Genomic DNA, 23,980 nt, shown 5'->3' with positions numbered 1-23,980 from the left:
GAATGAATGTATCACACGGATTTATGTCTCTTTACATGAACTAAGGAACTTGCCCATCAGACCGTGTGGGGTCATCACAACAGAGACCCTAATCACAGGACAATAAAACAATCCTTATCTAAGAATTGGCCCAATATTTATGGACGTAACTGTTTATCACCCATGGTAATTCTGCTTCATGTCACCTGTCTTATCCATGGTTTTTTTTCCCCCTTTTTTTTTTTTTTCCTTCTATACTATGTTGTGCATAAATATGTGATTCTTCAGAATTTGTTTTAGTCTTTGCCTGATGGAGAGACGTATGTAGTCTCGAAAGCTTGCAATTTGTTACCATCCTTTCAGTTAGCCATTAAAAGGTATCAACCACTGAGGACTCTCGGTTCTAAATATTTTTCTAAGGCATCCTTGGAGATTTGTGTGCTCAGATAACTTTGAGCAAGGATTCCGTCCTTAATTAGCCTGTTAGGGTTATGGCTCGTTCGCTATCATTAGGAAAGGCCAGGTGATGCAAATTTCCAGCTTTATAAAAACCCAGCCTCCTCTAACCTTGCGCCAAAACCCAGCAGCCATGGGGTCTTCTAAGCAGTTGCCGAGCACACTGAGAATGGTGGAGGCCACAAAGCAGGAGAAGGCTGTATGTAAGAAGTGTTTTCAAATCGCCTTCCTCAACTTGAAGTGTAATTAAGAAATGGCCATTACCGCACATAGGATTGCTGGAGAGGCAAATCACAACCCCCGCTTGACTGCAAAAGATCTTCAGAAAGATTTTTCAGATTTTGGAGTTGTGGTATAATGTTCTACTGTTCAGAGACACCTGTACAAATATGACCTTCATGGAAGAATCTTAGAAAATCTCTCCTGCGTCCTCACCATAAAATTCTCAGCAGCTGAAGTATGCAAAAGAATATCTAAACAAGCCTGATGCATTCTGGAGGTTAAAGTAGAACTGACTACAATGATCAAAGGTGTGTGCGGAGAAAAAAAACCCACAGAATTTCAGGAAAAGAACATCCCGCCAACTATTAAGCATGGCGGTGCATCAATCAGGCTTTGCGGTCATGTTGCAACCAATGGCACGGGGAACATTTCACAGGTAGAGGGAAGAATGGGTTCAATGACATTTCATCAAATTCTTGATGCAAACATAACACCATCTGTAAAAAAGCTGAAGGTGAAAAGAGGAAGAGGATGGCTGCTACAAATGGATAAAGATCCTAAACAAGGCAAAATCCACAATAGACTACCTCCAAAGCTCCAAGCTGAAGGTTTTACAATGGCCCTCACAGTCCCCTGATCTGATCAACATTGATAATCTGTGACAAGACCTCAAAATAGCAGAGGATGCAAGACGCCCCTGGAATCTCACAGGATGGGAGGAATTCTGCAAGGAAGAATGGAGGAAAATCCCTCCAACAAGAACTGAGATTATTCTGTCGACAAAGCATTTACAAGCTGTGATACTTACTGTCACGGATCCCTCTCCATGGTGTCACTAATTCGTCACGTACCCGCTCTCAGCACGTGACTTGGGGTTGTGCCTGCAAGGGTTAATCTATCTCCCCTCTCTCAGTCCAGCACTCGACCTCTGTCCTATGCTGTAATGGGAGCATAAATCCCACACAGACCCAGGCCACACACCCGCTCATACACGCTGCCACCACTCACCGAACACACGGGCGATGAGTCCCGGAAATATTACTACTACGATCTACCACTCATACGGATCATACAGTTTAAGGCTATGGATTCTTTTAGAACATTCAAGGTTCAACTTGTTAAAGTTTTATGCTTTAATACAAAAAAGATTCAGTGCTTACAGTAAGAAAAAGGTATAAAAATATGATAATGACAAGACATACAACTTATGCAAAACAGTATAAAATAACAACAGGAGAAAACTTACAGGAACGTCTAAGGCTACTTTCACACTAGCGTTTTTTTGCATACGTCGCAATGCGTCGTTTTGGCAAAAAAACACATCTTGCAAAGTCGTCTGCAGGATGCGGTTTTTCCCCATAGACTAACATTAGCGACGCATTGTGACGTATTAACACACGTCGCAACGGTTGCGTCGTGTTGTGGCGGACCGCCGGCAGCAAAAAACGTTACATGTAACTTTTTTTGTGCTGACGGTCCGCCATTTCCGACCGCACATGCGCGGCCGGAACTCCGCCCCCACCTCCCCGCACCTCACAATGGGGCAGCGGATGCGTGGAAAAACAGCATCCGCTGCCCCCGTTGTGCGGCGCTTGCTCAGTATGCGTCGGGCCATCGCAGCGCGACGGCCCCGTACTGACGCTAGTGTGAAATTAGCCTAACTATGTAGTCTGCTTTCTGCTCCCTGAGGGGGGGGGTGAATATGGAGTTGGTGGTAAACATCAGTGTCACGGAGCCCTACTCCGTGGTGTCACTTATTCGTCACGTGCCTGCTCTCACACGTGACTTGGGGTTGTGCCTGCAAGGGTTAATCTATCTCCCCACTCTCAGTCCAGCATTCAACCTCTGTCCTATGCTGTAATGGGAGCATAATCACACACCGACCCAGGCCACAAACCTGCTCATACGCACTGCCACCACTCATCGAACACACGGGCTATGATTCCCGGACTAATACTAATAAAAATATGTCTATCACTTATAAGGCTCACACACCTTTTGGCTATGGATTCTTTAGAACATTCAAGGTTCAACTTGTTAAAGTTTTATACTTTAATAACAAAAGGGTCAGTGCTTACAATAAGAATAAGGTATAAAAATATGATAATAAAAAGACATCATAATAATAATAATTTTTATTTATATAGCGCCAACATATTCCGCAGCACTTTACAATTAAGCGGGGACATGTACAAACAATAAATTCAATACAGGTTAAGACAATTTAAACAGTGACATTAGGAGTGAGGTCCCTGCTCGCAAGCTTACAATCTACAAGGAAATGGGGGGACACAATAGGTGAAAAGTGCTTATGTCAGGTCTGGCAATTATAATACATAGGGATTTTCATACAAAGCTGCATGATCCGGTCATCAGCCCGTGTGTTTAAGTGCAATAGTCAAGTATCAAGTGCAGTTATCGTGTGCATGGAGGGTGTGGAGACAGATGAATAGTAGGGTGCAAATTCAGAGTAATATTTGGAAGGAGGGAACGGCAAAGTTAGTTTACTGAGTAGTTGGTGTAGTAGGCTTGTTTGAATAGATGGGTTTTTAAAGCTCGCTTGAATAGGTCGGGGCTAGGTATCAGTCTGATCGTCTGGGGAAGTGCATTCCAGAGAGCTGGCGCAGCACGAGAGAAGTCTTGGAGACGGAGGTGTGAGGTTCGGATTATGGGGATGCTAGTCTTAGGTCGTTTGTAGAACGGAGGGCACGTGTAGGGCGATAGACAGAGATGAGAGAGGAGATATAAGGCGGTGCCGAACTGTGGAGAGCTTTGTGGGTGAGAGAGATGAGTTTATACTGGACCCTGTAGCGAATGGGTAGCCAGTGTAATGACTGGCACAAGATGGAGGCATCGGTAAAGCGGCTGGACAGAAATATGACTCTGGCTGCAGCATTCAAGATGGATTGGAGAGGAGAAAGTTTGGTAAGAGGGAGACCGATTAGAAGAGAATTGCAGTAGTCCAGACGAGAATGAGTAAGAGCGACAGTAAGAGTCTTAGCAGTTTCAACAGTGAGAAAAGGTCGGATTCTGGAGATGTTTTAAAGACGCAGATGACAAGAGCGAGTGAGTGATCGGATGTAGGGAGTAAAGGAAAGTTCGGAGTCGAATATGACCCCAAGACAGCGGGAATGCTGCTTGGGAGTTATGGTTGAACCCTCCAGGGTAATTTCGATGTTGGGTAGAGTGAGGTTAGTAGAAGGGAGAAACACAAGAAGTTCTGTTTTGGAGAGATTTAGTTTCAGGTAGAGGGAGGACATGATGTTAGAGACAGCAGACAGACAATCCTTGGTATTTTGAATTAGGGTAGGGGTGATGACAGGGGAAGAAGTGTATAATTGGGTGTCATCAGCATAGATATGATACTGGAACCCAAATCTGCTGATTGTTTGTCCAATAGGGGCCGTGTAAAGAGAGAAGAGGAGGGGGCCTAGGACTGAGCCTTGCGGAACCCCGATAGTAAGGGGACGAGGAGAGGAAGAGGAGCCGGCAAAAGATACAGTGAAGGAGCGGCCAGATAGGTAGGAGGAGAACCAGGAGAGGGCTGTGCCCTTGAGGCCTATGGAGCGGAGCATAGTGAGAAGGAGCTGGTGATCCACAGTGTCGAATGCGGCAGATAGATCCAGGAGAATCAGCAGAGAGCAATGACCTTTGGATTTAGCTGTTATTAGATCATTAGAGACTTTAGTGAGGGCAGTTTCAGTGGAGTGTAAAGAGCGGAAACCAGATTGTAAGGGGTCGAGAAGAGAGTTATCCAAGAGATAGCGGATTAGACGGGAGTGAACCAAGCGTTCCAGGAGTTTAGAGATGAAGGAAAGGTTAGAGACAGGTCTGTAGTTAGCAGTGCAGTTCTGGTCCAGGGATGGCTTTTTAAGTAAAGGGGTTATGATGGCATGTTTAAATGAGGGGAGGGAAAGATACCTGAAGAAAGAGAGAGGTTAAATATTTTAGTCAGGTGAGTGGTGACCACTGGTGAGAGAGACTGCAGGAGAGGTGAGGGAATGGGGTCACTGTTGCAGGTTGTAGGCCGAGCAGAAGCGAGGAGCTTGGAGACTTCTTCTTCTGAAACAGGCTCGAAGATGTCTAGTGAGCTTGAGGTGCGGCAGGGAAGGGGATCCAGGCACTGAGGAGATTGCGCTGAGATATCCTGATGGATGAGGTTGATTTTTTTCTAAGAAATAAGTGGCCAGATCCTCACCGCTGAGGTTGGTGATGGGGGCCTGCACTTTAGGTTTCAGGAGGGAGTTTAAGGTTTCAAAAAGTCGTTTTGGGTTGTTGAATAGTGAGTTGATGAGGGTGGTGAAGTAGGATTGTTTGGCCAGATAAAGGGCAGAGTTGTAGGTTTTGAGCATAAACTTATAGTGGATGAAGTCTTCTGCTAAGAGAGATTTTCTCCACTGCCGCTCTGCACACCTTGAGCAACGCTGCAGGAAGCGTGTTTGCATAGTGTGCCAGGGCTGCCGTTGTCTGTGTCGTGTCTTTCTGCGTGTAGAAGATGCTGCTTCATCTAGGGCATTCTTCAATGTATTATTCAAGTGTGACAATGCTAAGTCTGGACAGGAGAGGGAGGAGATGGGGGCTAGAGATGTGTGGAGATTGTCCATAAGCGGCTGGGTATTAATGGTACGTGTATTCCGATAAGTGTGGTAAGTGGGGGTGTCCCGGGTGAGGAGACAATTCTTGACAGAGAAGGAAAGAAGGTTGTGGTCTGAGAGCGGGAGAGGGGAGTTCGTAAAATCGTGCAGCAAGCTGGGACGGGAGAAGACCAGGTCCAGAGTATTCCCATCCTCATGCGTAGGAGAATTAGTAAACTGTGAGAGGCCGAATGAAGAAGTTAGAGAAAGAAGTTGAGCGGCAGATTGGGAGGGGGGATCATTGATGGGGATGTTAAAGTCTCCCATGATGAGGGCGGGGATGTCACAGGATAGAAAGTGAGTAAGCCAGGTGGCAAAGTGGTCTAGAAACTGGCGAGAGGAGCCTGGAGGGCGATAAATAACCGCCACTCGCAAGGAGAAGGGCTTAAAGAGTCTAACGGCGTGGACTTCAAAGGAAGGAAATGTGAGTGAGGGAACCGGGGGGATGACCTAGAAAGCACATTGTGATGAGAGGAGCAAACCAACACCTCCACCCTGTCTGGTGGTATGTGAAAATTTCAGCCCACCAAACGAGAGAGCGGCAGCGGCGGTGGTGTCTGAGTCCTGGATCCAGGTTTCTGTAATAGCCAGAAGGTTAAGGGAATTAGAGAGGAAAAGATCGTGGATGTAAGTTAGTTTGTTGCACACAGACCGTGCATTCCAGAGAGCACAGTGGAAAGCGATAGGAAAAGGCATGCACTGAATGTGAATAAGATTAGCAGGGTTTCTGTATGCAGCTGGAGAGGAATAATGTATGCTGGTGGAGGGGGGGCCAGGGTTCGGGGAGATGTCACCTGCAACTAGTAGAAGGAGAAAAAACAGAAAGAGCAGGTGGTGTGGTGATTTGTATGAGCGTTTTGAGTGCTGCATGGCGGTAGTGGCTGGTTTGGAGTGGGTAAGAAATGTCAGTAGGGCCTCAGAGTTATACATGGGAGAGGGGAGGAGGGAGGGGTGGATATAGAGAGATGGCCCAGAATGTGTTAAAGGGTGGGCGAGTTGTGAGAAAGCAGAAGTAAAAACAAATAAGAAGCAGATAGATATGATTAATGCAAAATGTAGTATGAGGGTACGTTCACACAGGACTTTTTTGCTGCTTTTTTTTATGCTAATTTAGGTGCGTTTTTTGGTGCGTTTTTTGGGTACGTTCACACAGGACTTTTTTGCTGCAGATTTTTGCTGCTTTTTTTTATGCCAATTTTCAGCTGCTAGGACACCTCACAATGGCTCTTCACACCTTACTACCAGGAACTCCCTCACAATAGATCACAATTAGGACACCTCACAATGGCTCTTCACACCTCACAATGGCTCACAATGGCGCTTCACACCTCACTACCAGGAACTCCCTCACAATAGATCACAATCAGGACACCTCACAATGGCTCTTCACACCTCACAATGGCTCTTCACACCTCACTACCAGGAACTCCCTCACAATAGATCACAAACAGGACACCTCACAATGGCTCTTCACACCTCACAATGGCTCTTCACACCTCAATAACCACACCCCTAAGCTCTTGGCTGTGAGATCCCTTCCTGCTGGCCATGATTTTCTGCACAAAAAACGCAGCAAATAATGCTACATGCGTTTTTTCAGCGTTTTTTTCATCACCCATTCAAGTCAATGGGTGAAAAAACGCTGCAAAAACGCTGAAAGAAGTGACATGCCCTATGTCCAAAAAAAGCAGCAAAGCAGAAAAAACTGATCAAACAAAAAACCAACGTGTGTGCATGAGATTTCTGAAATCTCATAGGCTTTACTGGTACTGTAAAAAGCAGCTGAAAATTAGCATAAAAAAAGCAGCAAAAAAAAGCAGCAAAAAAGTCCTGTGTGAACGTACCCTGACTGACCAAAAAGCATGATTGTTTATAGAACTTATGCACCTTACCTGTCTCCTGCCCTGTCCAACTGCCATTGTCTAACTGCGAAGCACTTTAAACTGTTGCACACGCGAACCCGCACGCGTCCTATCCCAGACATACTAAATATATATGAATGGAGTGACTGCTAGCATCAGGAACCAAATGGCCACAATCAGCAATCAACCAATTAGCATAAGGCCAGAGCAGGCATTACTATGCATGGTAAACAACCAATGCTGAGGAAGGCCATAAAGCAGTTGGACAAAAGAAGAAAAAAAAAAAAAATAGCTTTGAACACTTAAATCAGAAAAAAAACCGAAAAAAGAAAACACAGGAGTGATGGATAAAATACCATTCGCAAAGTCTTGCTAAATATGATTCAGTTCACACTTGCAGTCAGCACACAAATGGATGGATGGATGGATAAAATACCATTCGCAAAGTCTTGCTAAATATGATTCAGTTCACACTTGCAGTCAGCACACAAATGGATGGATGGATAAAATACCATTCGCAAAGTCTTGCTAAATATGATTCAGTTCACACTTGCAGTCAGCACACAAATGGATGGATGGATAAAATACCATTCGCAAAGTCTTGCTAAATATGATTCAGTTCACACTTGCAGTCAGCACACAAATGGATGGATGGATAAAATACCATTCGCAAAGTCTTGCTAAATATGATTCAGTTCACACTTGCAGTCAGCACACAAATGGATGGATGGATAAAATACCATTCGCAAAGTCTTGCTAAATATGATTCAGTTCACACTTGCAGTCAGCACACGGATGGATGGATAAAATACCATTCGCAAAGTCTTGCTAAATATGATTCAGTTCACACTTGCAGTCAGCACACAAATGGATGGATGGATAAAATACCATTCGCAATGCAAAACCGTATCAAAATAAACAGGAAAAACTTACAGAAATTATCTAACTGGTAGTTGCTTTCTGCTCCCTGGGGTAGGACGAATGTAGATTGGATTACACCAGCTTCTCAGGCTGCCCCCAACATGTGAACACAATTCTCTGCAGCCTAAATTTATAACTTTGGTCTGAGGTCAGGTTTCTAGACTGCCCCTCAGGTCAATATCATAACTGCTGCCTGTTTGATTGGGCACAGCCGCTCTACTAATTAATATATTATTTTCTCTTTTGAGACACGTGTGAAAAGGTTCTCAGGAATAGATCACCTCAGGCCGCATTTAGCATCTCCCCTCCAAGACCTAGAAGGTGCCAAATGTTACTTTTCTTCTCGGCTCTAGCTAGACCTCCTGGTGAGAGAGGGAGACACAATGTCTACTAATCCCAAGGAAGTACCTGTTAACACCTAGGTGCGACTTGCCTTCAGGGCAGTTGTTACATTATCACTAGACACACATATAACCCTAGACATAGGTCACTACACACATATAGATATATATACACATTTCACCACAATCAGCGTCTCAGGCTGCCCTCACATGTGAACACGATTCTATGTATACAGGCCTAATTTATAGCTTTACTCTGGAGGTCAGATTTCAAGACCAGCCCCTCAGGTTATCATAATTGCTTGTTTTTGATTGGACCACGGCCGCTCCCCTAATGTGTATATTATTTGCTCTGAGATTCCCTGTTTAAAAGTTCTCACAAATAGTGTCAGGCTGTAATTGACATCTCCCTTCAAAGAGCTAGGTGGTGTCAAATGTTTCCCTTTTTCTTGGTTCCCAGCGTGACCCCCTGGCGAGAGTGGAGACAGTAGTCTGCCTTCTCAAGAGATGTATGCTGTGACCTTTGTGAGGCCTGCAGTTTCAGGACAGATGTTCAACTACTGCTAGTTACACATATAACACTAGACATGTCTCTACACATATAGATATATAGATATTTCACCACACTTACAAAAGGGGGCACAACTAGGTACTAACCATGCAGGGTGCACAGACTTGTGCATCAGCACATTTTCCTTTTTGTAACTTTTACAATGAAAAAGATGAAGATTATATATAGCTATAGTGCTCTGGCAAAAATGAAGAGACCACTGCAGAATGTTCAGTTTGTCTGATTTTCCTCTTTATATTTTTGAGTAAAATGTAAATTGTTCTTTTATTCTTTAAACTACTGACATGTCTCTGAAGTTCCAAGCAATACATTTTGTATTTTTCTGAAAATGAGAATTGGTCAAAATAACAAAAAAATGCATTGCTTGTAGACCTCAAATAATGCAAAGAAAACAAGTTCATAATCATTTAGAAACAACAATACTAATGTTTTACCTCAGGAAGAGTTCAGAAATCAATATTGTGTGGAATAACCATGATTGTTTGTGATGAAATATGTGTATATATATCTATCTTTATCTATCTATATGTCTAGGGTTATATGTGTGACTAGTGATAGTGTAACATCTGTCCTGAAGGCAAGTCGCACCTAGGAGTTAATAGGTACTTCCTTGGAACTAGTAGAAATGCTGTCTCCAGATCTCACCAGGAGGTCTGGCTAAGGCCAAGAACAAAGGAACACTTGACACCTCTGAGGTCTTGGAGGGGAGATGCTAAATTGCGGCCTGAGGTAATCTATCCCTGAGAACCTCTCCGCAAGAGAGAATAATATATTCATTGGAGGCGCGGCCGTGGCCCAATCAAACAGGCAGCAGTTATGATATTGGCCTGAGGGGCCGGTCTAGAAACCTGACCTCAGACCAAAGTTATAAATTTAGGCTGCAGACAGAGAATTGTGTTCACATGTGAGGGCAGCCTGAGAAGCTGTTGTGATACAATCTACATTCGTCCTCCCTCAGGGAGCAGAAGCAACTACCAGTTAGATAACTTCTGTAAGTTTCTCCTGTTTATTTTGATACTGTTTTGCATAAGTTGTTTGTCCTCTTATTATCATATTTTTATACCTTTTCTTATTGTAAGCACTGACCCTTTTGTTATTAAAGTATAAAACTTTAACAAGTTGAACCTTGAATGTTCTAAAGAATCCATAGCCTAAAGGTGTGTGAGCCTTATGAGTGATAGACATATTTTTATTAGTATTATTATTAGTCCAGGACTCATCGCCCATGTATTCGGTAAGTGGTGGCAGCCCGTATGATCGGGTGTGTGGCCTGGGTCGGTGTGTGATTTATGCTCCCATTACAGCATAAGACAGAGGTTGAATGCTGGACTGAGTGGGCAGATAGATTGACCCTTGCAGGCACAACCCCAAGTCACGTGTGAGAGCAGGCACGTGACGAATAAGTGACACCACGGAGTAGGGATACGTGACAATTCCCTAGACATGTCACTACACATATAGATCTTTCACCACACTTACAAAAGGGGGCACAACTAGGTACTAACCATGCAGGGTGCACAGACTTGTGCATCAGCACTTTTTCCTTTTTGTAACTTTTACAATGAACAAGATGAAGATTATATATAGCTATAGCGCTCTAGCAAAAATGAAGAGACCACTGCAGAATGTTCAGTTTGTCTGATTTTCCTCTTTATATTTTTGAGTAAAATGTAAATTGTTCTTTTATTCTATAAACTACTGACAACATGTCTCTGAAGTTCCAAGCAATACATTTTGTATTTTTCTGAAAAAGAGAGATGGTCAAAATAACAAAAAATGCATTGCTTGTAGACCTCAAATAATGCAAAGAAAACAAGTTCATAATCATTTAGAAACAACAATACTAATATTTTAGCTCAGGAAGAGTTCAGAAATCAATATTGTGTGGAATAACCATGATTGTTAATCCCAGCTTTCCTGCGTCTTGGCAGCTTCCCACCAGTCTCTGACACTGCTCCTGGGTGACCTAAAGGTACCTTCACACTAAACGACTTTGCAACGATAACGATAGCGATCCGTGACGTTGCAGCGTCCTGGATAGCGATATCGTTGTGTTTGACACGCAGCAGCGATCTGGATCCTGCTGTGATATCGCTGGTCGTTGCTGAAAGTCCAGAACTTTATTTGGTCGTCAGATCGGCGTGTATCGTCGTGTTTGACAGCAAAAGCAACGATGCCAGCAATGTTTTACAATGGTAACCAGGGTAAATATCGGGTTACTAAGCGCAGGGCCGCGCTTAGTAGCCCGATGTTTACGTAAAAAAAAAAACTACATACTCACCCTCTGATGTCTGTCAGGTCCCTGGCCATCTGCTTCCCGCACTGACTGTGAGCGCCGGCCGGCCGTAAAGCACAGCGGTGACGTCACCGCTGTGCTCTGCTTTTACTTTACGGCCGGCCGGCGCTCGCAGTCAGTGCGGGAAGCAGACGGCCAGGGACCTGACGGACATCAGAAGGTGAGTATGTACTGTTTGGTTTTTTTTACATTTACAATGGTAACCAGGGTAAACATCGGGTTACTAAGCGCGGCCCTGCGCTTAGTGACCCGATGTTTACCCTGGTTACCCGGGGACCGGCATCGTTGGTCGCTGGAGAGCTGTGTGACAGCTCTCCAGCGACCACACAGCAACGCTGCAGCGATCGGCATCGTTGTCGATATCGCTGCAGCGTCGCTTAATGTGACGGTACCTTTATGCCACTCCTGGTACAATGTCAGCAGTTCTTCTTTGTTTGATGGCTTGTGACTATCCATCTTCCTCTTTATTACATATTATATCTTGTCCTAAAATACAAAATAAATGAGTCATCTGTAACTTTAGACCTTTTTAGATCATGTAATCTTCAACTTGCTTCACTGTTCACAATTACAGGAATTTTGACCAGGGGTGCACAGACTTTCACATGCCACTGTCTTTACTGGACATACATTGAAGCAATATATTTGGCACCGCTTCTCTACATATGTGATGGGATGAGCATGCATACATACATACATACATCTCTGACTATAATTAATATCTACACCCACCTTTTGGAGTCCGGCTGCTGCTCTCACTACTTTACTGTCACTTTCCTCTGTTACCTTTAAATCCCATTAGACAAAAAAATCCTGACACCCCTCATCTCAAAACAGTCAGGGTACGTTCCCACAATCGGGAATTGCTGCAGTTTTCACATTGTGTATTTATGCAGCGTCCCAACCACAGCGGCCTGATGTTACGGTACAGTGGTGGGATACTACACTAATCCGTCACCTCGACTGCGGGATGCACATTTACCCTGGCTACACTGATCCGTCACCTCCACCACTGCTCACGGCCGCGGGACGTACATTTACCCTGACTGCACTGATCCGTCACCTCCACCACTGCTCTCGGCTGCGGGATGCACATTTACCCTGACTACACTGATCCGTCACCTCCACCACTGCTCTCGGCTGTGGGACGCACATTTACCCTGGCTACACTGATTCGTCACCTCCACTACTGCTCACGGCCGCGGGACGCACATTTACCCTGGCTACACTGATCCGTCACCTCCACCACTGCTGACGGCTGCGGGACATACATTTACCTTGACTACACTGATCCGTCACCTCCACCACTGCTCACGGCCGTGGGAGGCACATTTACCCTGGCTACACTGATCCATTACCTCCACCACTGCTCACGGCCGCGGGACGCACATTTACCCTGGCTACACTGATCGTCACCTCCACCACTGCTCACGGCCGCGGGACGTACATTTACCCTGACTACACTGATCCGTCACCTCCACCACTGCTCACGGCCGCGGGACGCACATTTTCCCTGACTACACCGACCTGTCATCTCCACCACTGCTCTCGGCTGCGGGATGCACATTTACCCTGACTACACTGATCCGTTACCTCCACCACTGCTGATGGACGCGGGGCGGACATTTACCCTGACTACATTGATCCGTCACCTCCACCACTGCTGATGGACGCGGGGCGGACATTTCCCCTACCACTTCTGTGCTACTCATGCATAGGGAGAGGACGCAGATTAACGCCTGTTGTTCCCGTCTGTCTCGTCTTGTAGTTTTCCTCCAAAAATTGGTGGAGCTGGATAACTGCAAGTTTGAGGAGTGGTGCGTAGAAATGTCCGAAATGCGGAAAGAGAGTGTGGACAAGGGAAAAGCCAAACATGAAGAGGTGAAGGAGCTGTACCAGAGGTTACCTGCAGGAGCTGGTCTGTAAGACATTTTATTACTTCCATAGCTGTGTGATTGTACTGATGCCAGGGGTCCGGGGCTCTCCTGACTTCATATGCTGCCAGTTCATTATCAGATTGGTGGGGACCCCTCTGTGTGCGGCCAGATGGACGGACACTGTGTCTGGACCCCCTCTGTGTGTAGAAGGCCAGATGGATGGACACTGTGTCCGGACCCCCTCTGTGTGTGGAAGGCTGGATGGATGGACATGGTTTCCGGACCCCCTCTATGCGTGGAAGGCCGGATGGACGGACACTGCCTCCGGTCCCCGTCTGTGTGTAGAAGGCCTGATGACTGGACACTGTCCGGACCCCTCTGTGTGTGGAAGGCTGGATGGATGGACACTGTGTCCGGACCCCCTCTGTGTGTTGAAGGCCTGATGGATGGTTACTGTGTCCGGACCCCCTCTGTGTGTGGAAGGCCGGATGGAAGGACACGGTGTCCGGACCCCCTCTCTTTGTGGAAGGCTGGATGGAAGGACACAGTGTCCGGACCCCCTCTCTGTGTGGAAGGCCAGATGGATGGACACTGTGTCCGGACCCCCTCTGTGTGTGGAAGGCTGGATGGATGGACATGGTTTCCGGACCCCCTCTATGCGTGGAAGGCCGGATGGACGGACACCGCCTCCGGACCCCCTCTGTGTGTAGAAGGCCTGATGATTGGACACTGTCCGGACCCCTCTGTGTGTGGAAGGCTGGATGGATGGACACTGTGTCCGGACCCCCTCTGTGTGTTGAAGGCCTGATGGATGGTTACTGTGTCCGGACCCCCTCTGTGTGGAAGGCCGGATGGAAGGACACGGTGTCTGGACCCCCCTCTCTGTGTGGAAGGCTGGATGGAAGGACACAGTGTCCGGACCCCCTCTGTGTGGAAGGCCGGATGGATGGACACTGTGTCCGGACCCCCTCTGTGTGTGGAAGGCTGGATGGACACAGTGTCCGGACCCCCTCTGTGTGTGGAAGGCTGGATGGACATGGTGTCCGGACCTCTCTGTGTGGAAGGCTGGATGGACGGACACTGTGTCCGGACCCCCTCTGTGTGGATGGACGGACACCTTCTACGGACCCCCTCTGTGTGTGTGGAAGGCCGGATGGATGGACATGGTGTCTGGACCCCCCCGTGTGTGGAAGGCCCTGATACATCCTGAGGGGCCTGGTATCGGCTGATTGAAGGGTCCCTGGTGTTGGATCCCCTCTGAGCTGATAGTGATGGTGCTGTTCTATAGTCTCTTGGGATTTCATGTATCCTCCAGACATGAGGTGAAGCATCTCACTGACTCCTGAGTTCTTCCCATATGATGTCAGCGGTGTGACTGACAGTAAGGGGGCTCTCCGGCGATGGGTGGGGTCGTGCTTTGTACGTGCACAGTTGTGTAAAGCTGACAGGAATGCCCTTACCCCTGTGATTGGGCTCAGGATCAGTGATCAATTTCTCCTCATCTCTCCACTCCTCGGGGTGTAGTCATATTTACAGTCTTGTGTTATCTTTGTTCTGCGCCTCCTTGATGGTTTCCAAACATTTATGCTACACTTTGCTCTTGTCCAAGGAGCGTCTGCAGGGCGGTGTCTGCGGGGAGGTGACTGCTTAGGCGACGTCTGCGAGGAGGCGACTGCAGGGCAGCGTCTGCGGGGAGGTGACTGCGGTGCAGCGTCTTTTGGTTGTCATCTGTGGGGAGGTGACTGCGGGGCAGCGACTTTGGGTCGGGGAGGCGACTGCTCGGGCGTCTGCGGGGCAGTGTCTTGGTAGATGTCTGCGAGGAGGTGACTGCTCGGGCATCTGCGGGGCAGTGTCTTGGTTGGTGTCTGCGGGGAGGTGACTGCTCGGGTGTCTGCAGGGCAGTGTCTTTTGGTTGGTGTCTAAGGGGGGGTGACTGCTCGGGCGTCTGCAGGGCAGTGTCTTTTGGTTGATGTCTGCGAGGAGGCGACTGCTCGGGCGTCTGCGGGGCAGTGTCTTGGTAGATGTCTGCGAGGAGGTGACTGCTCGGGCATCTGCGGGGCAGTGTCTTGGTTGGTGTCTGCGGGGAGGTGACTGCTCGGGTGTCTGCAGGGCAGTGTCTTTTGGTTGGTGTCTAAGGGGGGGTGACTGCTCGGGCGTCTGCAGGGCAGTGTCTTTTGGTTGATGTCTGCGAGGAGGCGACTGCTCGGGCGTCTAAGGGGCAGTGTCTTTTGGTTGGTGTCTGCGGGGAGGTGACTGCTCAGGCGTCTGCAGGGCAGTGTCTTCTGGTCGGTGTCTGTGGGGAGGTGACTGCTCGGGCTTCTGCAGGGCAGCGTCTTTTGGTTGATGTCTGCGGGGAGGCGACTGCTCAGGCGTCTGCAGGGCAGTGTCTTCTGGTCGGTGTCTGTGGGGAGGTGACTGCTCGGGCTTCTGCAGGGCAGCGTCTTTTGGTTGATGTCTGCGGGGAGGCGACTGCGGAGAGACGACTGTTCGGGCGTCTGCAGGGCAGCGTCTTTTGGTTGATGTCTGCGAGGAGGTGACTGCTCGGGCGTCTGCAGGTCAGTGTCTTTTGGTCAGTGTCTGCGAGGAGGTGACTGCTCGGGCGTCTGCGGGGCAGCGTCTTTGGGTCGACGTCTGCAGGGAGGCGACTACTCAGATGTGGTTTTCTCAGTGTGACAGCTGTGGCTTTCTGCAGTTTCCTTTTTCAGATGGTCGTGCAGCCACTTACAATAGACAAACCCATGGCACCGCCTCGGCCGCCTCTTCTCTGCAGACGCCCTCGCACCCATGCCCGATCCCAGCCTCAGTCTCATCCTTGGTGACAGTTTTCATGCATTTCATTGTCTTGCTGATGGTTTCGGAGGTCGGCGGCGTGGTTACATTTTCCGCCCTTGTCCTCTGCTTCTCCTCAGATAAAGCCTACGATTTCATTCCTCTTGAATGGCTCCAGAAATGGTTGGATGAATCTACGCCTTCCAAACCCATCGATAACTCCAAGTACCTGTGTCCTCATGGCCGGCTGCACCCCGACAAGATCTCCCTCATGAAGAGGATCTCCGAGTACGCGGCGGAGGTCTTCTATAAGAGATACCATGGCGGGCCACGTCTTAAGGGTGAGCCCCCCGCGAGGGTTATACATCCTGTAGTGGAATATGTATGGATATATGACCAGCAGTAACTTAGCATCTGTCCTAGGCTGCAGCTTTTCACAAAGGTCATGACCCATGTTATCCTGAGCAGGCCGTCTCCTGGTCTCCAGTCACCCCAGGGGGGATCTTCTGAATACACACAAGTGGAAACATTTCACACATTCTGACTCCTTTGAGCAGACACACCAATTGAAGCCCCACACTATTTACTATGAGAAAGGTCACACAAATAGGTTCAAAGAAAATAATGTATTCATTGGTAAAATAGCCGGGATCCAATCACAAACCAGCAATTATAATATTAACCCAAGAGGCTGGTCTAGAAATTTTGGCCTCCGGGTTGACTTTATAAATTAGTCCTACACACATAGAAACATGTTCACAGACTGAGGAGCAGCCAAGCTGATGTGATCCATTCCATATTCATCCCCCCCTCAGGGAGCAGAATGCCGGACTGCAAAGTTCAGATATTTCTAAGTTTTCTCCCTTTGTTTTTATAACTGTTTTGCATATTTGTATGTCACTATTTAATTACCATATTTTTATACCTTTTATTGTAAGCACTGTGCCTTTTCTATTAAAGCTTAAAACTTTAATAAGTCTGAACCTTGTATGCTCTAAAGAATCCATAGCCTAAGGTGTGTGATCCTTATGATTGGCAGACAGTAGTAGTATTAATATTTCCGGGACTCATCGCCCGTGTATTCGGTGAGTGGTGGCAGCGTGTATGAGCGGGTGTGTGGCCTGGGTCTGTGTGTGATTTATGCTCCCATTACAGCATAGGACAGAGGTTGAATGCTGGACTGAGAGTGGGGAGATAGATTAACCCTTGCAGGCGCAACCCCAAGTCACGTGCTGAGAGAGGATACGTGACACTCCTCCTGTAGACCCCATGGCTGACGTGGCGTGTGTCTGGTTGTTAGCTGAGATGCCAGGTCTCGCCTCTGCCCTCCTGTCGCCGTGGGCCTGGGGGGCTTCTGCTACAGGGGATATGTCCACATGGGCCGGTGCTGCCACCACGTGGAGTGGAGCTCACACATCCGACCCAATCTGTGTGATGGCTGCCTCCTCTATCAGCAGTCGTCCTCCTGTCCCTATGATAACATTTACTCGCTGGAGGCCAGCAGACCCTCCAGAGGAAATATTCTAAGGCTCCTCATTTACGGGGGCTTCTCTCCTCAGCTGACTCCCTATGTAAGGACTGTGTGGTGGAGCGCTGCCGAGTCCTGCGACTGAAAAACCAACTGAATGAAGACCACAAGAGCATCGCCAACATGGTGAAGGTGACCATGAGCAGGTGAGTGCAGCGCCCTCCACAGGTGAGTGCAGCACCCCCGCAGGTGCCAGGTGGGGGCCATTTCTTACCAATCCCCCTCTGTTTCCCAGCAAGGAGGGCTTCTGGATAGGGAAAGCGTCACTGCGACGATGGCGGCAGCTGGCAACCGAACAGCTTGGCCATCACCAAGAGGATGAATGTGAACACGGGGATGTGAAGATGAACGGCAGCGCCCCCAAAAGAGGTAAAATACCAGTCCCCCGGCGCGTGGCGGTTGTCCCTTTCCCTTCCCCTCAGTTGGCCCTACACTATAGCCTCACACACCCCACCCCGGCGAGGCGAGGTCGGCCCACCCAATCTGTCTCTATCTACAGAAGAGCTGCTGGAGGACAAGAGGGAAGAGGATGCAGACACCGGCTTCAATGAAGACCTAGTCTGCCAACACGGTAAGTCCCAGAGCCTTCACACTGGGGGCTTCTGATCATATGGCGCCTTGTGTGCAGTCATGGCTCTCCCCCTCAGGTGGTCTGTGCATGTCGGAGAGTGAGAGGAGGCTGGTGTCGGAGGCCACCTGGGTGAAGCTGAAGGAGTACTTCCCCACCGCCCCGGAGTTCAGACACGACCAGGAGCCGTGCCTCCAGTGCCAGGTACCGGCTGCAGGACCACCACAGCGTTTTTACTGGGGTTCTGCCGAGACCCCAATATATTGATGGGTTTTTGTAGGTTCTGGAACAAGAAGGGGAAAGGAATGACGCCCTGCATAAAAAGATGGCGTATGAGCAAAAGCTGGCACTGCCCAACCTCTTCCAGGACAAGAGCCGCCCATGCGGAGGCAGCTGGCCCCAGGTAGGTCCTCCATAGTGTGCAGCGGGGGTGGCGCTCTCCGACACCTGACTGCTCTGTTGTGTGCACCGGGGGCACTCTCTGCCGCCGGCATCTGACTGCTCTCTGTGTACACAGGAGACTTCCGAGCTGTACATAGTCTCCCAGTTCTTCGTGGAGGAGTGGAGAAAGTTTATAAGGTGAGCGGGGCTGTAGCATGCCGGCCTCCGAGGGCTGAGCGGGGTGGCAGCGTGCCGGCAGCGTGCCAGCCTCTTAGGGCTGTGCGGGGTGGCGGTGTGCTGGCCTCTGAGGGCTGTGCGGGGTGGCGGCGTGCTGGCCTCTGAGGGCTGTGCGGGGTGGCGGCGTGCTGGCCTCCGAGGGCTGTGCGGGGTGGCGGCGTGCCGGCCTCCGAGGGCTGTGCGGGGTGGCGGCGTGCCGGCCTCCGAGGACTGAGCGGGGTGACGGCCTCCGAGGGCTGAGCGGGGGTGGTGGCGTGCCGGCCTCTGAGGGCTGGGTGGCGTGCCGGCCTCTGAGGGCTGGGCGGGGTGGTGGCCGCTGCGGGGTGGCGGCGTGCTGGCCTCCGAGGGCTGGGCGGGGTGGCGGCGTGCCAGGCCTCCGAGGGCTGAGCGGGGTGACTGCCTCCGAGGGCTGAGCGGGGTGGTGGCGTGCCGGCCTCTGAGGGCTGGGCGGGGTGGTGGCCGCTGAGGGCTGCCTCCGGGGGCGGTGGCGGCGTGCCGGCCTCCGAGGGCTGAGCGGTGCGGCGGCCTCCGAGGGCTGAGCGGTGCGGCGGCCTCCAAGGGCTGAGCGGGGCGTGCCGGCCTCCGGGGGTTCCTAACTCTGTATGTTTCCTTCAGGAGGCCGACCAAGTGTGGCCCGGTGCAGTCCCTGGGCAATAAACTCCTCCTCTGCCCACACGGGGGTCTCATGTTCTCCTTCTCCACAATGACCAAGGAAGACTCCAAGCTGTGAGTATTCATCATGTGCCGGGAAGGGTGGGATGCTGCTGACCCCCAAGGTTACACCTCATACTCTGCTCCGGAGCTGGAAGCATAATTCTGCTGGTATTGGATACCGTCAGCAGCTTGTGGATTCCTCCATTACTGTAACGCAGAGGGGAAATGAGTGTCCACTTCACATGACAGGTGTAGTGATGATGTGGGGACTCTGTGCTGTCATGTAACAGGCGGGGGACAAGCTGCAGAATAGTGAGTGCAGCTCTGGGGTATAATGCAGGGTGTGGTATACGTGTGCAGATGCTCGGGGGTGGTCTTGCTGTGATGCTGGGGTCACATGTGACTTCTGCTCCCAGCTTCGCTCTCCTCTGGCCGGCTGAATGGGAAGTTATACAGAAGCTCTTCATCGTCGATCACACGATCAGGATCTCCCGAACGGTGGAGGACGCGGCTGCGCTCTACGTGTCTGAGCCCGGTTTGTTTTAACATTTGCAGGGTTACATGGTGAGGGGGGTCTCCTGCAATGTGTGCTGTGCGGGGTCTCCTGCAGTGGTGGGGGTGTCCAGTGGTGGGGGGTCCCTGGTGTCTCCTGTGGTGGTGGGGGGTGTTCTGTGGTGGGGGGGACCCTGGTGTCTCCTGTGGTGGTGGGGGGTGTTCTGTGGTGGGGGGGACCCTGGTGTCTCCTGTGGTGGTGGGGGATGTTCTGTGGTGGGGGGGACCCTGGTGTCTCCTGTGGTGGGGGGGGGTGTCCTGTGGGGGGGGGGGTCCCTGGTGTCTCCTGTGGTGGTGGGGGGTGTTCTGTGATGGGGGGACCCTGGTGTCTCCTGTGGTGGGGGTCTCCGTTCCTGACCACCATGTCCTCTGATCCCCGTCAGAGCTGTGTCCTGAGTGTCGGGAGGGTCTTCTGTGTCAGCAGGAGCGGGACCTGAGGGAATACGCACAGGCCACCATCTACGTCCATAAAGTGGTGGATAGCAAGAAGGTAAGTGGGTGACCTCAGCCTATAACGTGGGGGGCTGCAGCCGATGTGCCCCCGTGATGTGTACCCTCACTATTTGCAGGTAGTGAAGGAAGCGGCCCCTGAGCTAAACGTTAGCAGTTCAGACCCAGAAGAGGAGAAAGAGGAACCTCGACCCGAAGGAGAGAACGACCCCGACTTTAATCAGGTGGGCTGGCCTAGGCTGGGGGGCCCTGCCTTGTGGCCCTCAGTGCTGTCGGCAGGGTAGTGGGGGGTCCCCGATCTGTGGTTGGGGGTTTGTGCCATCATTGTATCATGTGACAGATTCTCTGCTGTCTCCACACGTCATAATGATTGATGTGATCCGAAGTTCTGGACCCCGGTGGTCCGTTGTGTGCAGGGTCTTTAACCTTCCCCCGCTCTTCAGGCCAATGGAGCAGTCAAGAGGCAGAAGGTTTCCATCCAAGGACAGGCGGCCTACCCGAAGCAGCCGGGGATCCGGAGGAGCACGCGGCACCGGAAGGTGCGGGGCGAGAAGGCGCTGCTGGTGTCTGCCAACCAGACGCTGAAGGACCTGAAGATCCAGGTGAGGGGCCTGGGGCCACGGTGCGCTGCTGCCTCCTCTGCCGGATGCTGTCTGCTGCCTCCTCTGCCGGATGCTGTCTGCTGCCTCCTCTGCCGGATGCTGTCTGCTGCCTCCTCTGCCGGATGCTGTCCGCTGCCTCCTCCTGCCGTGGGCTGCTGCCTCCTCCTGCCGTGGGCTGCTGCCTCCTCCTGCCGGGGGCTGCTGCCTCCTCCTGCCGGGGGCTGCTGCCTCCTCCTGCTGGGGGCGGCTGCCGCCTCCTCCTGCCGGGGGCTGCTGCTGCCTCCTCCTGCCGGGGGCTGCTGCTGCCTCCTCCTGCCGGGGGCTGCTGCTGCCTCCTCCTGCCGGGGGCTGCTGCTGCCTCCTCCTGCCGGGGGCTGCTGCTGCCTCCTCCTGCCGGGGGCTGCTGCTGCCTCCTCCTGCCGGGGGCTGCTGCTGCCTCCTCCTGCCGGGGGCTGCTGCTGCCTCCTCCTGCCGGGGGCTGCTGCTGCCTCCTCCTGCCGGGGGCTGCTGCTGCCTCCTCCTGCCGGGGGCTGCTGCTGCCTCCTCCTGCCGGGGGCTGCTGCTGCCTCCTCCTGCCGGGGGCTGCTGCTGCCTCCTCCTGCCGGGGGCTGCTGCTGCCTCCTCCTGCCGGGGGCTGCTGCTGCCTCCTCCTGCCGGGCGCTGTGCGCTGCGGCCTCCTCCTGCCGGGCGCTGTGCGCTGCGGCCTCCTCCTGCCGGGCGCTGTGCGCTGCGGCTACTGACCCTGCCTCTTCTTGCAGATCATGCACGCTTTCTCCGTGGCCCCCTTTGATCAGAACCTGTTGCTGGATGGGAAGATTCTGAGTGAGGACGCCGCCACCCTGGGGTCGCTGGGGATCGTCCCGGAGAGCGTCATTTTACTAAAGGTAAAATGAACCCCTTCCTGTCTGCATCGGTCGCCACCTGCTTGTGCGGAGCGGGGTGTAACCGCGGCTCTGTTTCCCACCACAGGCGGATGAGCCCATCGCAGAGTATGCAGCCATGGACGATGTGATGCAAGGTGAGGGCGCATGCACCTATAATGGGAGTAGTAGTCCCTGATTTGCCTTGTCCGACTTTCCCTGATTTCTGATCTTCTCTCTTGCAGTTTGTTTACCAGAAGAAGGATTTAAAGGTGAGGTATCTGGTGTCACGGAGATTGCAATGTTGGGGGTTGTCCTCTCCATGCTTCTGTTGTCCATGGCAGCCCTGTGTAGTCAGCTTGTAGGTGGTAGAGCTGCAGCAGCGGCACAGTGTCAGTGACTCTCCCTCTTGTTGCAGGTACGGGGCTGCTGGGACACTAGCTCCGGTCATGGGGTCTTCCAGGGGCTGCGGTGCCTCCACCTCCGAGCGTTGCCTTACTCTGCAGATTGCACTGACGCCGGCACAGGACGGACTCTACTTTGTACATAGATGGCGCTGTGTATCTAGTATGTGACTTGTTTACACTGGGGCCTCCATGCTGACGGGCTCTGAGTCTCCTCTAAGGCTGCTTGTCTCACATTAAAAGCCGACTGATCTGCTAATCCACAGCCTCCGTGTCCTGATATGGGGAAGCGGCCTCCACAGCAGCACAGAGTGTGAGGAGAGGAGTGCTGCCCTGCAGGAAAGTCACCGAGGGAAGGAGGAGCAGCACAGAGTATGTCAGGAGAGGAGTGCTGCCCTGCAGGAAAGTCACCGAGGGGGAGGAGCAGGAGGCACAGAGTATGTGAGGAGAGGAGTGCTGCCCTGCAGGAAAGTCACCGAGGGGGAGGAGCAGCACAGAGTAGGTCAGGAGAGGAGTGCTGCCCTGCAGGAAAGTCACCGAGGGGAATGAGCAGCACAGAGGGGAATGAGCAGCACAGAGTATGTCAGGAGAGGAGTGCTGCCCTGCAGGAAAGTCACCTAGGGGGGAGGAGCAGCACAGAGTATGTCAGGAGTGCTGCCCTGCAGGAAAGTCACCGAGGGGAAGGAGCAGGAGGCACAGAGAAATGTCCCAGAGAGTGACGTCTTCATGCTTGGGGCTGGGCCGTGTCCGCTGCACATGGAAAGGGGTCCAGCAATCACTGCTGGTGGAACAAGACCCCAAATCTGGGATCACAAGAAAGAAGCGGAGTGTACAGATGAGACGCCGTCCCAAGAGCGATCGTCCTGGTGAATGCAGCGCACGGTCTAACATGGGTGACTGCTGCAGTAATGCAGGTGTGTGGATTGTGCCGCTATAACCTGGGCATCTGCAGTGTATAATATCATATTTTTTGTACTATTAGATGCACCTTTTTTCCTCCAAAATGTCCTGTCCAGTTGTTTTTCTCCTTGCCCCAGGTAAGACACTTATGGCATTGTCTATTGGTCATGAGTGGCCTGACACAAGGAATGTGACACTTGTCGCCCATGTCCTGGATACCACTGTGTGTGGTGAAGCAATGACTCCAGCAGCAGTCCACTCCTTGTGAATCGCCCTCACATTTTTGAATGGCCTTTTCTTAACAATCCTTTCCAGGCTGCGGTTATCCCGGTTGCTTGTGCTTCTTTTTCTACCACACTTTCCTTCCACTCCACTTTCCATTCTTCTTCTATTCTTGGATACAGCACTGTGTGCACAGCCAGCTTCTTTAGCAATGACCTTTTGTGGCTTCCCCTCCTTGTGGAGTGTGTCAATGATGCCTTCTGGACATCTGTCAGGTCAGCAGTCTTCCCCATGATTGTGAAGCTACTGAAACAAACTAAGGACCTTTATAAACACTTAGGAAACCTTTACAGGTGTTTATTGTTAATTATTCTAATTTACTGAGATAGTGACTTTTGGGTTTTCATTGGCTGTAAGCCATAATCATCAACATTAACAGAAATAAACGCGTGAAATAGATCACTCTGTGTAATGACTATAGAATATAGAGGTTCACTTTCTGTACTGAAGAACTGAAATTAACTTTTTGATCTAAGTTAGTGAGAAGCTCCTGTATTGGTGCAGACAGACGCCAGCGAGCTTGGCCTAGGTGCTGTGCTCAGCCAGGTTGACTCGGAGGACCAAGAGCACCCCATGTTGCACCTGAGCCGGAAACATGCTGAGGGAAGTGGCCTACTCAACCATCGAGAAGGAG

General features: G+C 50.9%; 1 protein-coding gene across 4 annotated transcripts in view; it reads left to right on the top strand.

Moving 5' to 3' along the window:
- USP48 (ubiquitin specific peptidase 48) overlaps window positions 1–22,423 on the top strand; it is a 44,918-nt gene extending 22,495 nt beyond the window's left edge. For 2 of the 4 annotated variants that reach the window (XM_077260471.1, XM_077260473.1), the window contains 17 exons: window positions 13,051–13,200; window positions 16,069–16,269; window positions 17,488–17,602; window positions 17,692–17,825; window positions 17,956–18,027; window positions 18,104–18,228; window positions 18,305–18,427; window positions 18,542–18,603; window positions 19,258–19,368; window positions 19,713–19,831; window positions 20,232–20,338; window positions 20,418–20,522; window positions 20,742–20,900; window positions 21,659–21,784; window positions 21,870–21,918; window positions 22,006–22,032; window positions 22,179–22,423. In XM_077260471.1, the coding sequence (XP_077116586.1) occupies window positions 13,051–13,200; window positions 16,069–16,269; window positions 17,488–17,602; window positions 17,692–17,825; window positions 17,956–18,027; window positions 18,104–18,228; window positions 18,305–18,427; window positions 18,542–18,603; window positions 19,258–19,368; window positions 19,713–19,831; window positions 20,232–20,338; window positions 20,418–20,522; window positions 20,742–20,900; window positions 21,659–21,784; window positions 21,870–21,918; window positions 22,006–22,032; window positions 22,179–22,201 (1,808 nt within the window). In that variant the 3' untranslated portion in view covers window positions 22,202–22,423. Of the gene's footprint in view, window positions 1–13,050; window positions 13,615–13,707; window positions 15,143–16,068; window positions 16,270–17,487; window positions 17,603–17,691; window positions 17,826–17,955; window positions 18,028–18,103; window positions 18,229–18,304; window positions 18,428–18,541; window positions 18,604–19,257; window positions 19,369–19,712; window positions 19,832–20,231; window positions 20,339–20,417; window positions 20,523–20,741; window positions 20,901–21,658; window positions 21,785–21,869; window positions 21,919–22,005; window positions 22,033–22,178 lie in introns of those variants that run through there. The other 2 variants (XM_077260472.1, XR_013214685.1) reach the window with 2 other exon arrangements.
- Window positions 22,424–23,980: the final 1,557 nt, after the last annotated feature.

The sequence above is a fragment of the Ranitomeya variabilis genome, chromosome 4 (genome assembly GCF_051348905.1).
Source record: "Ranitomeya variabilis isolate aRanVar5 chromosome 4, aRanVar5.hap1, whole genome shotgun sequence".
In the NCBI taxonomy this organism is placed as follows: Eukaryota; Metazoa; Chordata; class Amphibia; order Anura; family Dendrobatidae; genus Ranitomeya; species Ranitomeya variabilis.
This window is presented reverse-complemented; position numbering and strand designations above follow the sequence as displayed.